We start from the raw sequence: 15,928 nt of genomic DNA, 5'->3' as shown, positions 1-15,928 counted from the left end.
GTCCCCGTCCGGTTCTCTTCGTTTGACCCTTTGACCACACTCCTGTCCCTGTTATTTCATTAGTTGTCCCCTGTATTTATTTGGTGTCCAGGTCCTGTGGATCTCCCTCTTAGGCTGGGGGGGATCCTTTAGCAGTGGGCGGGCTTTGCCCGCCCACTTCCCGGATCCCAGTAGGATCACTCTCCTGTAGCCATCTGGCCTGACCCCCCCCCCTCCCTCTCTCGCTCTCTCTCTCTCTATATATATATATAGACACGCACACAGTATAAGTTTTAAACAAACAATTTAGCACTGTACACAGCAATGATTGTGAAGCTTGGTTGAGGTGATGGAATCAGAGAGTGGGATGTTTCCCAGGGAATGCGTTACTGCTAAATGATGAACTAGCACTTGGTTGAGCCCTCAAGGGTTAACACGTTGTTAATGTAGCCTCACACTCTACAAGGCAGCACGAATGGAGGGAGGGGAAACAGCATGGCAGAGAGAGACAGAGATATGTGAGAGAGAGAGAGATGTGCATTGCCCTTTTAAGTATGCAGCCCACTCTAAGTACTTAAAAGGCGATGTGACGGAGAGACTGCCGAGACTCATCAAGCCCTCGGATCGCTACCCCTTCCTGCTTCTCCACGTGGGCACCAATGATACTGCCAAGAATGACCTTGAGCAGATCACTGCGGACTATGTGGCTCTAGGAAGAAGGATAAAGGAGTTGGAGGCGCAAGTGGTGTTCTCGTCCATCCTCCCCGTGGAAGGAAAAGGCCTAGGTAGGGACCGTCGAATCGTGGAAGTCAACGAATGGCTATGCAGGTGGTGTCGGAGAGAAGGCTTTGGTTTCTTTGACCATGGGATGGTGTTCCATGAAGGAGGAGTGCTGGGCAGAGACGGGCTCCATCTTACGAAGAGAGGGAAGAGCATCTTTGCCAGCAGGCTGGCTAACCTAGTGAGGAGGGCTTTAAACTAGGTTCACCGGGGGAAGGAGACCAAAGCCCTGAGGTAAGTGGGAAAGCGGGATACCGGGAGGAAGCACAGGCAGGAATGTCTGTGAGGGGAGGGCTCCTGCCTCATACTGGGAATGAGGGGCGATCAACAGGTTATCTCAAGTGCTTATATACAAATGCACAAAGCCTTGGAAACAAGCAGGGAGAACTGGAGGTCCTGGTGATGTCAAGGAACTATGACGTGATCGGAATAACAGAGACTTGGTGGGATAACTCACATGACTGGAGTACTGTCATGGATGGTTATAAACTGTTCAGGAAGGACAGGCAGGGCAGAAAAGGTGGGGGAGTAGCACTGTATGTAAGGGAGCAGTATGACTGCTCAGAGCTCCGGTACGAAACTGCAGAAAAACCTGAGTGTCTCTGGATTAAGTTTAGAAGTGTGTGCAACAAGAGTGATGTAGTGGTGGGAGTCTGCTATAGACCACCGGACCAGGGGGATGAGGTAGATGAGGCTTTCTTCCGGCAGCTCGCGGAAGCTACTAGATCGCATGCCCTGATTCTCATGGGTGACTTTAATTTTCCTGATATCTGCTGGGAGAGCAATACAGCGGTGCATAGACAATCCAGGAAGTTTTTGGAAAGCGTAGGGGACAATTTCCTGGCGCAAGTGCTAGAGGAGCCAACTAGGGGGGGCGCTTTTCTTGACCTGCTGCTCACAAACCGGGTAGAATTAGTGGGGGAAGCGAAAGTGGATGGGAATCTGGGAGGCAGTGACCATGAGTTGGTTGAGTTCAGGATCCTGACGCAGGGAAGAAAGGTAAGCAGCAGGATAAGGACCCTGGACTTCAGGAAAGCAGACTTCGACTCCCTCAGGGAACGGATGGCCAGGATCCCCTGGGGGACTAACTTGAAGGGGAAAGGAGTCCAGGAGAGCTGGCTGTATTTCAAGGAATCCCTGTTGAGGTTACAGGGACAAACCATCCCGATGAGTCGAAAGAATAGTAAATATGGCAGGCGACCAGCTTGGCTTAATGGTGAAATCCTAGCGGATCTTAAACATAAAAAAGAAGCTTACAAGAAGTGGAAGGTTGGACATATGACCAGGGAAGAGTATAAAAATATTGCTCGGGCATGTAGGAATGTTATCAGGAGGGCCAAATCGCACCTGGAGCTGCAGCTAGCCAGAGATGTCAAGAGTAACAAGAAGGGTTTCTTCAGGTATGTTGGCAACAAGAAGAAAGCCAAGGAATGTGTGGGCCCCTTACTGAATGAGGGAGGCAACCTAGTGACAGAGGATGTGGAAAAAGCTAATGTACTCAATGCTTTTTTTGCCTCTGTTTTCACTAACAAGGTCAGCTCTCAGACTGCTGCGCTGGGCATCACAAAATGCGGAAGAGATGGCCAGCCCTCTGTGGAGATAGAGGCGGTTAGGGACTATTTAGAAAAGCTGGACATGCACAAGTCCATGGGGCCGGACGAGTTGCATCCGAGAGTGCTGAAGGAATTGGCGGCTGTGATTGCAGAGCCACTGGCCATTATCTTTGAAAACTCGTGGCGAACCGGGGAAGTCCCGGATGACTGGAAAAAGGCTAATGTAGTGCCAATCTTTAAAAAAGGGAAGAAGGAAGATCCTGGGAACTACAGGCCAGTCAGCCTCACCTCAGTCCCTGGAAAAATCATGGAGCAGGTCCTCAAAGAATCAATCCTGAAGCACTTGCATGAGAGGAAAGTGATCAGGAACAGCCAGCATGGATTCATCAAGGGAAGGTCATGCCTGACTAATCTAATCGCCTTTTATGATGAGATTACTGGTTCTGTGGATGAAGGGAAAGCAGTGGATGTATTGTTTCTTGACTTTAGCAAAGCTTTTGACACGGTCTCCCATAGTATTCTTGTCAGCAAGTTAATGAAGTATGGGCTGGATGAATGCACTATAAGGTGGGTAGAAAGCTGGCTAGATTGTCGGGCTCAACGGGTAGTGATCAATGGCTCCATGTCTAGTTGGCAGCCGGTATCAAGTGGAGTGCCCCAAGGGTCGGTCCTGGGGCCGGTTTTATTCAATATCTTCATAAATGATCTGGAGGATGGTGTGGATTGCACTCTCAGCAAATTTGCGGATGATACTAAACTGGGAGGAGTGGTAGATATGCTGGAGGGGAGGGATAGGATACAGAAGGACCTAGACCAATTGGAAGATTGGGCCAAAAGGAATCTGATGAGGTTCAATAAGGATAAGTGCAGGGTCCTGCACTTAGGACGGAAGAACCCAATGCACAGCTACAGACTAGGGACCGAATGGCTAGGCAGCAGTTCTGCGGAAAAGGACCTAGGGGTGACAGTGGACGAGAAGCTGGATATGAGTCAGCAGTGTGCCCTTGTTGCCAAGAAGGCCAATGGCATTTTGGGATGTATAAGTAGGGGCATAGCGAGCAGATCGAGGGACGTGATCGTTCCCCTCTATTCGACATTGGTGAGGCCTCATCTGGAGTACTGTGTCCAGTTTTGGGCCCCACACTTCAAGAAGGATGTGGATAAATTGGAGAGAGTCCAGCGAAGGGCAACAAAAATGATTAGGGGACTGGAACACATGACTTATGAGGAGAGGCTGAGGGAGCTGGGATTGTTTAGCCTGCAGAAGAGAAGAATGAGGGGGGATTTGATAGCTGCTTTCAGCTACCTGAAAGGGGGTTCCAAAGAGGATGGCTCTAGACTGTTCTCAATGGTAGCAGATGACAGAACGAGGAGTAATGGTCTCAAGTTGCAGTGGGGGAGGTTTAGATTGGATATTAGGAAAAGCTTTTTCACTAAGAGGGTGGTGAAACACTGGAATGCGTTACCTAGGGAGGTGGTAGAATCTCCTTCCTTAGAGGTTTTTAAGGTCAGGCTTGACAAAGCCCTGGCTGGGATTATTTAACTGGGAATTGGTCCTGCTTTGAGCAGGGGGTTGGACTAGATGACCTTCTGGGGTCCCTTCCATCCCTGATATTCTATGATTCTATGATTCTACACTGCCCTTTTAAGTAGATGAGCAAGTTGAGACAGCAGCTGCTGGCAGTAGGCTCCCTCCATCCTGTCATGTTCCCCTTCTCCCCCACTCTGTGGAGATGGGGGGCAGGAGTGGGGGGAGGATGACACCCTGACATTAGCACCCCTCTTCCCCCAACCCTTGCACAGCAAGCAGGAGGCTCCAGGGAGCAGCTCCAAGGCAGAGGGCAGGAGCAGCACACGGCAGTGGGGGGAGGGACACCTGAACTGCCCAGCAATTGATAGCCTGCTCTGTGGCTGCCGCACAGGGAACTTAGGGGAGCTAATGGGGGGCTGCCAGTCCACCCTGGTTCCAAGCCCGCACCAGCTCGCTCCAACCAGCTGCTCTTTCTGCAAGCAGAGGACAAAGCAGGCAGCTGCCAAGCAATGTTATCAGGGAGCATTGCACAACTTTAAACAAGCATGTTCTCTAGTTGATCAGCAATGTAAGAACATAAGAATGGCCCTACTGGGTCAGACCAAAGGTCCACCTAGCCCAGTATCCTGTCTTCCGACAGTGGCCAATGCCAAGTGCCCCAGAGGGAATGAACAGAACAGGGAATCATCAAGTGATCCATCTCGTGTCATCCACTCCCAGCTTCTGGCAAACAGAGGCTAGGGACACCGTTCCTGCCCGTCCTGGCTAATAGCCATTGATGGACCTATCCTCCATGAATTTATCTAGTTCTTTTTTGAACTTCGGTATGGTCTTAGCCTTCACAACATCCTCTAGCAAGGAGTTCTACAGGTTGACTGTGTGTCGTATGAAGAAATACTTCCTTTGTTTGTTTTAAACCTGCTGCCCATTAATTTCATTTGGTGACCCCTAGGTCTTGTGTTATGAGAAGTAGTAAACAACACTTTTTTATCTACTTTCTCTACACCAGTCATGATTTTATAGACCTCAATCATATCTCCCCTTAGCCGTCTCTTTGCCAAGCTGAGAAGTCCCAGTCTTATTAATCTCTCCTCATGCGGAAGCCGTTCCATACCCCTAATCATTTTTGTTACACTAACAAAACGACATTAACGGGATCACTTTAAGTGAGGAGTACTGTACGAATAAACCAACAAAATTAATTCTGATTACAGCAGCTTTAGTAGAGGGTTCTGCTGGGTTTCATGCCCCTAGACCAGGGATAGTCAAAAGGTGGACCAAGTTTGAAATCCAGACACTTTTGAGTGGACTGTAAAGGTCAGATGGGCTGAAGCCAAGCAGGACTGGATCCATGGGGAGCAGGGCCTCCCAGTGGCATAGCTAGGTGGAGCGAACATAAAAAAAAGGTGCCAACCGCTTGTACTCACTGGGCAGCGCTCCGGGTCCTTGGCAGCACCGAAGGCCCCTGCCACCGATACCTGGAGCAAGTGAAGGCCCCTGCTGAGCCGGAGCGCAGGAAGGCCTGTGCTGCTGAAGTACCACCGAGGAGCCAGAGCACGTGAAGGCCCCTGCTGAGCCGGAGCGCAGGAAGGCCACCAAAGACCCGGAGCGCCACCAGGTGAGTAAAAATTTAAAAAGGCCCCTATAAATTAAAAAGGCACCACTTGTGCTCAGAGAGGGAGCAGCTGCTCCCACCTGGCTACGCTACTGGGGCCTCACCGTCAGGGGCAGGTGGCTAGGCCAGGCTGCGGGGCACAGTGTGTCTCCAGGCGGCTGCTTGGTGCAGCTGAAGCCTCACCAGCTCCATCCTCCACCAGCTGGCAGCAGCAGAGGGATGTAGCGAGTGGGCCATATGGGTGAATGAGCAGGCGCTGGCATCTGGGCTCAGTGAGTGGAGCAGCGGGAGCCCCTCTGGGTGGGGAGCTGGTGGGCGATCTGGGGGCTTGTGGAGAGCTGGGTCACCCAGCCCACCAGGTAAGCGGAGCTGCCACACATCTCTCAGCCAGGTCACCTGCCCTACCACAGGGCCTCAGAGCCAGGCCCCAGCTCCCCACCCTGGAGAGGGGGTGAGGCAGCGAAACACTGACTGATGGGCTGGCACTGAGTCCCAGGCCTGCACCAGCCACTCTGACACTATGACACGGAGCAACACTGCCTCCCACATTGAGAGTGAGGCCCCAGGGGCCCCATCCAGCACTCCCCAAGTACTCCCTCCAGCACCCCCCCCAAATACCCCTCCCAGTACAGAGACCCTCCAGACCCCTCAGGAACTCCCTCCAGTACCCCCCCAAATACCACATCCCAGTACACACACACACCCCTGCAACACCCCAAATACCTCCTCCCAATACACATAGCCTTCTTGCACCCTCCACCCCTCGAATCCTCTCCCAGTACACAGACCCTCCAGCATCCACCAGGTAACTCCTCCAGCATGCCCAAATTCTCCCTCCCAGTGCACCCACCCCTCCTGCACCCCTAAATATCCCCTCTCAGTACACACCCCTCCAGCACTCCCCAATTACCCCTTCCTAGTACACACACTTCTCCCTCATCTCCCCAAATATTCCCTCTAGCACCCCTAGCTGTACTGCCAGCTCCCCCTCCCCTTCTGGCCATGTCCTGGGAACTTGAAATATGGTAACCCTAAGCTGGGTGCGGTCAATCAGGGGTATGGGGAAGGGAGCTAGGGGCGGGGGGTAATATGCCTACAATAATTTCATTTGACAAACCAAAGTTAATACTCCTTGTAAACTCAAAACAAATTCAAATTTAAAACCGTTGTCTGAAATCTATGTACTTTCTCAAAGTCTGAGATCTAATTTATTACATCTTTCCTGGAGATTATTTTTAGGTTATGCAGTGCATTAACAATATAGGCGCTGGGTGTATTACACAGCATTGTATGTGTTGAACAGGGTCACCTGTGGTATGAAAATGTTTCTCTGGAGTCTGGACCTTGACTATGCTCTGGCCAAGAAATTTGGACCTTGACAAAAAAAAATTGACTACCCCTGCCCTCGACCCCGATACTCCTGGGGGAATTCTGCTCTATTATGCATGTGCAGAAGTCGTGTTCCACAGAATTCTTTTTTTTCCAGCAGAAAATACATTTGTCCCAGAAGTGCTGCAGTTCCACCTTTGCCCAGCAGAAGCTGCTGTGGCACCAGAACAGCTAGCAAAGAATTCCCCCCCCCCCCCCAAAAAAAAAAAAAAAAACTAGGAGGACTTGTGGCATCTTAGAGACTCACAAATTTATTAGAGCATAAGCTTTTGTGGGCTACAGCCCACTTCATCGGATGCATTGAGTGGAACATATAGTAAGAAAATATATATATATATACACACACACACACATACAGAGAAGGTGGAATTTGGCATACAAACTGTAAGAGGCTAATTAATTAAGATGAGCTGTTATCAGCAGGAGAAAAAAAACTTCTGTAGTGATGATCAAGATGGCCCATTTAGACAGTTGACAAGAAGGTGTGAGGATACTTAATTTAAGGGAATAGATTCAATATGTGTAATGACCCAGCCACTCCCAGTCAAACCCAAGTTAATGGTATCTAGTTTGCATATTAATTCAAGCTCAGCAGTTTCTCGTTGGAGTCTGTTTTTGAAGCTTTTCTGTTGCAGAATTGCCACCCTTATGTCTTTTACTGAGTGGCCAGAGAGGTTGAAGTGTTCTCCTACTGGTTTTTGAATGTTATGATTCCTGATGTCAGATTTGTGTCCATTTATTGTTTTGCGTAGAGACTGTCGAGTTTGGCCAATGTACATGGCAGAGGGGCATTGCTGGCACATGATGGTATATATCACATTGGTAGAAGTGCAGGTGAATGAGCCCCTGATGTCGTGGCTAATGTGATTAGGTCCTGTGATGGTGTCACTTGAATAAGTATGTGGACAGAGTTGGCATCAGGCTTCGTTACAAGGATAGGTTCCTGGGTTCGTGTTTTTGTTGTGCGATGTGTGGTTGCTGGAGAGTATCTGCTTCAGGTTGGGGGGCTGTCTGTAAGCAAGGACTGGTCTGTCCCTCAAGAGTAACTCTGAGGAGTCTGGGACAGCCATGGACTGTTACAGGTTACTGGGTCCTCAGCCTATGTGTCAGTATATTGCGCCCATCTGATCATAGCTGGCTTATTTTTCTGTGCAAATAAAGGGCAAGATGGCGGAAAGTCAGCCTGTTTTCCACTTGCTGCACCTGGACTCAGTTCTGTGTTCTGCTTTCACCAATGAAGGGGATCACCATTGTTCTGAGTAACTGGACATGCTCTGGGTCTTGCTCCTAAAGGATAGCTCTGCAGGATCTCTTACTAGCAAAGAGAAAAGGAGTACTTGTGGCACCTTAGAGACTAACCAGTTTATTTGAGCGTGAGTTTTCGTGAGCTACAGCTCACGAAAGCTCATGCTCAAATAAATTGGGTAGCCTCTAAGGTGCCACAAGTACTCCTTTTCTTTTTGCAAATACAGACTAACACGACTGTTACTCTGAAACCTGAATACTAGCAAAGCGAGACCCTTAGGCCATGTCTACACTACAGCCTGTGTCTGCAAAATTTATGTTGCTCCGCAGTGTGAATATTCCACACATCTCCGAGTAACATAAGTTACACCAACATAAGCGTTTGTATGCACAGCACTATGTCAGCGGGAGAGCTTCTCTCACCAATATAGCTTATGATGCTCGTGGGGGTGGTTTTATTATGCCAACAGGAGAAATCTCTCCCATCGGCATAAAATGTCTTCACCAGGTGCGCTGCAGCAGTGCAGCTATATCGATACAACTGCGCCACTGCAATGCTGTCCGCCTAGACATGGCCTTAGGGACAGTAAATTGACAAATCCTCTTAAAGTGACTCAGTGGGAGCTTCCAAAAACAGCTCTTCCCAGCTAGGCCAAAACTGTGCTCATGTCTTCTGGTCAGCTGCAGAATCCCAAGTCTCCCTGAGTGACTGGCCAATGGCTCTTTCCAAGAGCTTTGTTACCCGAACAGCAGTTCCTAAACCCATTGAGCTCATGGGCACCCTGACAGAACATAAGCAAGCAGAGGTTCCGAGGCTTACGGAATGAATCGCCTGAATATCTTCTCTCTCTTAACATCCTAGGTCCTAAACTTTGAAAGGAATCTCTTAAAAGTTCTTCCACGGTCTATAGGGGACCTCGCCCAGCTCCAGACCCTCAATGTGAAAGGTATGGCAAACTTTTCTAAGGCTGGCCACCAGAAGAGCAGCAGTAACAATTTCCCAACTCCTAATTTGCATGTAATTTACGTATTTTAAAACCATATTGAACTCTCACACCTGTGGCTCTTGCTTGCCCTTGTATCTTCCTTGTTAGATGACCAGAAACCGTTGCTAGTTCAAGCTCTCCGGCAATAACAAACAATGGCCCCGCGCCTGCTCAGACTGGCAGTTCTAGGGTGAGAGCAGTGACAAGCAATGGCCCCGCGCCTGCTCAGACCAGCAGTTCTAGGGCGAGAGCATTTTAGAGCTCCCCAGTCTGTGTTTCGCCCTCTGGCTGCACTTTGGGCACCCTGGCTTAGATTACACATTCCTTGAATCTCCCAAACATAGAGGGGAGGAGAGCAGGGATCCTGCATCTGTGGAGGGAAATACAGTCAGAGAATGAAAGTAACCTCTTTCTGCCTGGTGACTTTGCCTCTGCAGATGCCAGCGGTGCTAGACCGGAGGAAGAGGACTGGAGGGCAGGGGAATGGGAATGCTGTGTATGCGGGGTGGGGTACTAGTGATCTCTCAGGGATGGGGGGGATGTAGATCACATGTGCTATTTATCACCTTAACCGGACATTTCCTCGATTTTGTGTGCTTGTTACTTATGTACAAAGCCCACTGACACACAACCGTTTGCTAACAAAGTTTTTGTGTGGAAATTCCCTTTGTGTAAATTCAGACACAAAACTCTTCTCTACTAAGTGCTATATTTTGGGAGCGCATGAATACAGGTGATTGACATGACAGGAGAAGTCACGCAAACAGAAGATGACTCTTAAATATTTGAGTGCTGGGGTTGTTTCTCAAACATGTTGACATACCTCTTGCTTCTTGATCTCCTGTGAAATCCCCCTGCCCCGAACCAGGCGCTAGGTCGGTTCAGTTTTCTGCTAGGCTGGTAGAAAGGGCCAGGAAGCAGTAGGATTGGCAGATCTGCTGTAGGCTATTGAAATACTCCCCTTTTTGGTTTAGTTGTGACAATGTTTTTGGTGTGGTGTGGTGGGGGGTGGGAAGAGCTAGACTCTGTGCTGTGAGCCTAGTTCCTGGCAACAAGAGAAATGAAGGTCTATAAATATAGAAAGCTCTCAGGAAACCTGTCTCTGACACTATGTATAGAATCAAGATACACTCTTGGAATTCCTCAATTGGCTTCCACTTCCCTCCCGTGCCCTATTCTCCTCCTCACCTCCCAGGCCCTGACCAGCTCCACCCCTTCCTCCAGCTCCCCTCTTCTTCCCTCCTGCCTTCTGAATTCTCTTTGTGGGTTTTACTCCCACTTTCACTTTTGTTCCTTCCATGCAGCCACTTAAGCCTGAAGTCCCTTCCCTCTGCTTAGGGGTCAAGCCCTGCCCCTCTGTGAAGCCCCTTGCACTCAATCCACTGAGTCCTTAACCTGGTACATTTGGGTTCTGGGTTGTAGCTAACTAGTCAGCCTCTTAGGCCATTAACCATCCTCCCAATATCTTTTGTAAGGGGCTGGCTGGTCACATGGTGTTGGCTTCCAGCTGGCTGTGTCCCACTGTTACCTTCCCAGGGAAGCAACTGCTGTAGTGACCCCAGGGATGTTATGTGGCACAGTTGTCGAGCGATCTTGACTATGAGGGCGGAGTCTACAATGGCCTCTGTGTTAAAATGTGCTGAGCCTGCACCAAGTTTTGAGATCCCCTCATGTATGGTACATAATGTAGGGACAAAGTGATTTTTATGCACAGACTAGTATAATCTCAAGTCAATGTACTGAAAATACCAAGCTAGCTGGCAGCTGAGGGATTTGCAATTCAGAGGAATGAATTCTCTGAAGGATCAGTTTGGGGGGTGGACTAATTTGGGGGGTGGACCTTTTCTCCCCAGGTAATGGGGGGCGGACCTTTTCTCCCTAGGTAATAAGCTGAAGGAGCTGCCTGCTACCCTGGGTGACCTGCGCAGCTTGCGAACCCTTGATGTCAGTGAGAACCTGCTGCGGGAATTGCCCCAGGCGCTGGCGCACATCCGCACACTGGAGGTACGCAGCCCCTGCGCACATGTGGCAGTGTTAGGCCCCCGCAACCCAGGCAACTGCAAGGGGCCCCGAGGCAGTGAGGTGACTCTGTTACTTGTCCCTGGTGACAAACACAGTTGCAGCCGAGCTGGAACACTCCCTACCTGTGCGGATGATGCCATTTTTCTCAACAGAATGGCATCCTCTAAGCGCAGGAAATGTGAGATCACGGTGGCTGCGGGTGATGCCTGCTAGTGCAGAAACATTCTGCCATTCAGTTATAGTGGGGTGCAGTGAAAGTACGGCAGTTCAATCTCCAGGGTGAAACCCTCCTTTTCTGCTGCTTTGACCCCCTGGCTTTGAGCCAGCGGGACTCTGTCTGGGTTGTTAGATTGTGAATGAAAGCTGGAGCTCTGTGTGCTTTTTGTTTTGGAGACTCTGACGCTGGATGCTTCGTCCATGACATACCCGCCATATGATGTTTGCAATGCTGGCACAGAGTCTATCCAGCAGTTCCTGTGCAAAGGTAAGCAAGGGGAGCAGCCTGTGGATGGGGGTGAAAGGTCAAGGGTCTGCTGCACAGCGTACCTGGGGCTAAATGCCAGTCAGGTCCTGCCCTGAGTTCCAGGAATGTGTCTGTGAAGGTGTGATGTTCCAAAGGGGTTTGGTACTTCATGGGCTGTACCTGGTACCTCTGGGAGCTCTTGATTGGCATTTTGCTCATGTGGCAGATACGTTAGACAGCATGTAAGCCGTAGCTGGCAGACATCCAGAGTATGAGCTACGGGATGGGTATTGACTTCTTACTGGCTTCTTGAAATTGCTGACCAATTTCTGAAAGGGGCAAGATTGGTCTTGTGGTTAAAGTATAGGAGTGGGAGTGTGATGGCGAACGTGGACCCCACACTGACCAGGAAAGGGTTAATGAGCTGCTGTGAGCTCAGTCAGCCCTGCTCCACTCCACCTGCAATAGGCATCAGTCTTGGAGGGAAGGTTACCAGGGGAACAGCACAGCTCAGTGAGGGATGACTGGGACGGAGAACAGGCTTCCAGCTCTCATTCTGAGAGGTGCCTGGCTGGGGCTGCAGACGGCTTGAGAGACAGCTGGCTGCCAGAGCCTTTCTGGGGGAAAGTGCGCCCAATTCAGGACTGTTTTGATTTGCTACTGATGACTTACCTGCAGTTGCAGAAGCAGGTGACTGCAGGTATTGCCTTGCCCGAAGGGGGCGACAGCCCGATAAAACCTTTTTGCTTTTTTACACCTGCCCGAGGACACTGTAGTGGTCTATCCTGAACCCAGGAGAAATCAAGGTGCAGGGAGTCTGGAGAGCTATTCTAGGCTGCATTACTGACTCTGCGTGACTGTGGACAAGCCACAGTCTCTACGTCTTCTGTTTCTCATCCATAAAATTGGGACAATGTGACTTCTCTTCCCCACGAGAGGATGTCAGGCTTATTTCACAAAGGGCTTGGAGGCCCTGGGAGAAGAACAAGGGACTGTATTAAAACACAAACCCTTAAGCCTGCTCGATGAGAAGAGGGCCAGGGCGGAAGCGCTGCTTGTGTGTGTAAGCTATATAGCCAATATGGGGGGTGCCAGATGGAAGTGCCCAGTCAGACTTTCAGCTGAACTCCCCGCGATAAGAGCGATCAGGGTGAGAGTCAGAACTGTAACGTTACTGTAATTCCGACTGGGGGCAATCTCCCCCTCAGCTGATCCCCATGCAGTCCAGTCAAAGTGGGTCTGGTGACGCAGAGTAGCCTTGTTTGTCCCTAAGGTGAAGGGGACACTAATGCTCCTCCCATCCCAGTGTTTGAGACCATTCATCACAGCCACCATCTTCCTAGGTGAGAACAAAGTCACATCACTCCCTTCAGAGCCTGCCATTGCCAGCTCCTAGCTGGCTTCAGGGATCAACGAGCTCCTTCAGGCACTTTAAGAGGGTGGGGAGTGAGAGACTGTGGTTGGAAGCAGAGTCTCCCTAGGCCAGCCCCGACCCATGTGGTAGAATCTCCTTCCTTAGAGGTTTTTAAGGTCAGGCTTGACAAAGCCCTGGCTGGGATGATGTAACTGGGAATTGGTCCTGCTTTGAGCAGGGGGTTGGACTAGATGACCTTCTGGGGTCCCTTCCAACCCTGATATTCTATGATTCTATGTGTTGTTGTAACTGGGTGGCTCTGTGTGCTTTGCCTAGAGTCTGGAATCAAATACTGCCCTCCCTCCCAGTATCTGCTTCCAGTCCTGGAAAGTGATGGAGGAGAAACATCAGTGGATGGTGTCAACAGGCGTGTGCATAAATACATGGAGGAAGAGAGCGAGTGGCAGGTGAGGATCTCAGCCACATACAGAGCGGAATACCAGCACTTTGCACTTCTGCAACACCTTCCATCTGCAGATTTCCATGCCCTTAGTTCACTAACCGTCAGGATCTCTCACCACGGGAGAGATGGAAGCATCATCCTTACATCCATTGGCTAAACAGAGTCACTCGGGTCATGGAGTGAGTCGATGGCGGAGCCCTGATGCCCTGGCACACAGCTCAATTACCATGGCCCTGCTGCTCAAGGTGTACAAAGCGCCCTGGAAGCCAGTTGCAAAAAGCACATGTTCATGTTAGTATTTTCCTGCACTAATTTCATTTTAGGTCAGCATCTTGAAAGCAAGGAGGCAGGATAGCTAGAGGGACGCACAGAGTGTAATGTGGTGTGTGCCCGGCATTGCAATATTAGGGAATTCTGAGTTTTCTCCAAGGGGCATCAATTAAGGTGCCATATAGGCGACTTTCCTGTTCGAAGGTCAGGCTTTAGAATGAGAAGTCCTTCAGCTCCACCCAGGAAGTGTGGAGTCAGCCCTTGTAGGTCTCAGTTTGATACTGCTTAGCTACTGATGCCATGTGGCAAGTGTGCTGGGAGAATCTGTTGAGAATCCTTCTCCCATAAGCCATACTGTGTTTTTTTTGAACTCTTTCCTCACTTGGGTTATTGTGTGCAAACCAGCATGCCCCATTGCTTGCTTCTCATTTGGGGGGCAACATGCCTAATTAGGCCCAGTTTACCACCACGTAAATGCAGAATTACTGCTTGTGGTCAACAGATTTACATGAGAGCAGAACCTGGCCCATCAGCTTCTGTCTCTCACATTTCAAACCCTTCCATGGTAGCTAATTGGCATTGGCTTTAGATGGGCCATGGTACTGTAAACTGAGGACCCATATTTCTAGATATAGTATGGGGCATGCAAGGTCAGCCCTGTACAGGGCTGTGTGTAGAAGAGCTTTTTCATTGGACCAGCTTTAGCTATTTGGGTAGGGCTAGATACCTTTTCAGTTACAGGTTCCCTCTGGGAGCTTAGCTGGGAAATTACTGCTTGAAAGTAGGTAGCTGTAAAACCCTCATATTCATTTATTTTTTCATAATAAATGAAGAGATTTGTGTGTATTCGGTTTTCCTTCAACGGCACTACAATCCCGACATTGCAGCCTTGTCCTAGGGCATGAGAACCCGAAAGTGACAAGCTGGCTGCTAAGCTGCAAGTTGTACAAAGGTAACAATAATGCTAAGCTTCTCTATGGTATATCTGCATTCTTAGGTTGCCAGGCTCTTTACAAAGGGGGGTGAGCCTCGTTATCCCTGGTTTATAGATGAGGAGCTCTGCATGTTCACAGCCCTTGCCCACCTCTTCTGTGGAGTTGGGCTCTTCTGTGACTCGGGGTCTGAATTTCCTTCTTTGCACGAAGTGTAGCTCCTTTCACAGACATGGAGTTACTCCTGATTTACACCAGTGTGAGAAGAGAATCTGGCCCCGGGGACTGGTGGGGGGAACTGAGGCACCTCCTACAGACTTGGCCCTGAATCTTCAGTGGCCCCAGAGCATACTCCTTTCCACCAGGTTCTGAATCTCAGTGGCACCTGGCTGGGACAGGTGCTTCTCCCAAGTGTGCCTGGGCAGGGGCAGCGTGCTCTCAGAACAGCAACTGTGTGTCGAACCACTTCCTCTTTAATCTTGCTGTCCCTTTAACAGATTGTCAGGCTATGTCTGCACTACAGCAGCACAATTATGGTGCCGTAGCTATGCTGCTTCCTCTGACAGTGACAGAAGGGTTTTCTGTCTCTGTGGGTAATCCACACCCCTGAACGGCAGTAGCTAGGTGGACAGAAGCATTCTGCCATCAACCTAGCTGCATCTACCCCAGGGGTTAGGTCGGTGTAGCTACGGAGCTCACAAGTGTGAAACACTGTAGCTATGTCAGCCTAACTTAAGTGTAGACCAGGCCTTAGGCCATGTTGACAGTAGAGAGCTTACAGTGGCGCCGCTGTAAAATCTCCAGGGTAGCCGCTCTATAATTAAGCCACCTCCAACAAGTGGTGGTAGCTGTGTTGGTGGGAGAAACTCTCCTGCCGACATAGGGCTGTCCATACCGGTGCTTACGTCGGTGTAACTTATGTCACTCGTGTGGAGAGTATTCACATCCCTGAGTGACATAAGTTATACCGATGTAAGTGGTAGTGGAAACATAGCTCAGTTGAGGAAGAGGGAATGGAGTGGTCTAACATTACCTACAGAATGTGGTTCCCCTGATTAAATACCTCTCTCCTAACTATTACATTTACTTTTCAGAACAAATTCTTGGATTATGAGAAGAGGAAGGTAAGGAAGAGTTCCTGCAGCGGCCTTTTCTGGGGCTGAGTGTGCTCGCTTTTCTTTCTGTGTAGTTGAGCAAACTAGCACTGAATGCCTTGAAACCTGGAGCTCTGCAACCCCCCGCTCTCTGAGTGAGAGAGGCATCTGAACACACACTCCACATCTGGCTCTGAAGGCAGGAATTGCCTGACACCCATTAGTTGTTTTCCTTTCAAATCAGTTTGTTTT

At 49.8% G+C, this 15,928-nt stretch overlaps 1 protein-coding gene across 8 annotated transcripts in view; it reads left to right on the top strand.

Moving 5' to 3' along the window:
* Positions 1-15,928, top strand: part of LRSAM1 (leucine rich repeat and sterile alpha motif containing 1) — a 61,826-nt gene that overhangs the window by 26,950 nt on the left and 18,948 nt on the right. For 6 of the 8 annotated variants that reach the window (XM_073314468.1, XM_073314467.1, XM_073314463.1 and 3 more), the window contains 5 exons: positions 8,955-9,039; positions 10,961-11,082; positions 11,494-11,584; positions 13,254-13,384; positions 15,677-15,706. In XM_073314468.1, the coding sequence (XP_073170569.1) occupies positions 8,955-9,039; positions 10,961-11,082; positions 11,494-11,584; positions 13,254-13,384; positions 15,677-15,706 (459 nt within the window). The other 2 variants (XM_073314470.1, XM_073314471.1) reach the window with 2 other exon arrangements.

This window comes from Lepidochelys kempii, chromosome 16, assembly GCF_965140265.1.
Source record: "Lepidochelys kempii isolate rLepKem1 chromosome 16, rLepKem1.hap2, whole genome shotgun sequence".
NCBI classification, from domain to species: domain Eukaryota; kingdom Metazoa; phylum Chordata; order Testudines; family Cheloniidae; genus Lepidochelys; species Lepidochelys kempii.
The sequence above is the reverse complement of the archived record's forward strand: the minus strand, read 5'-3'. Positions and strand labels throughout refer to the sequence as shown.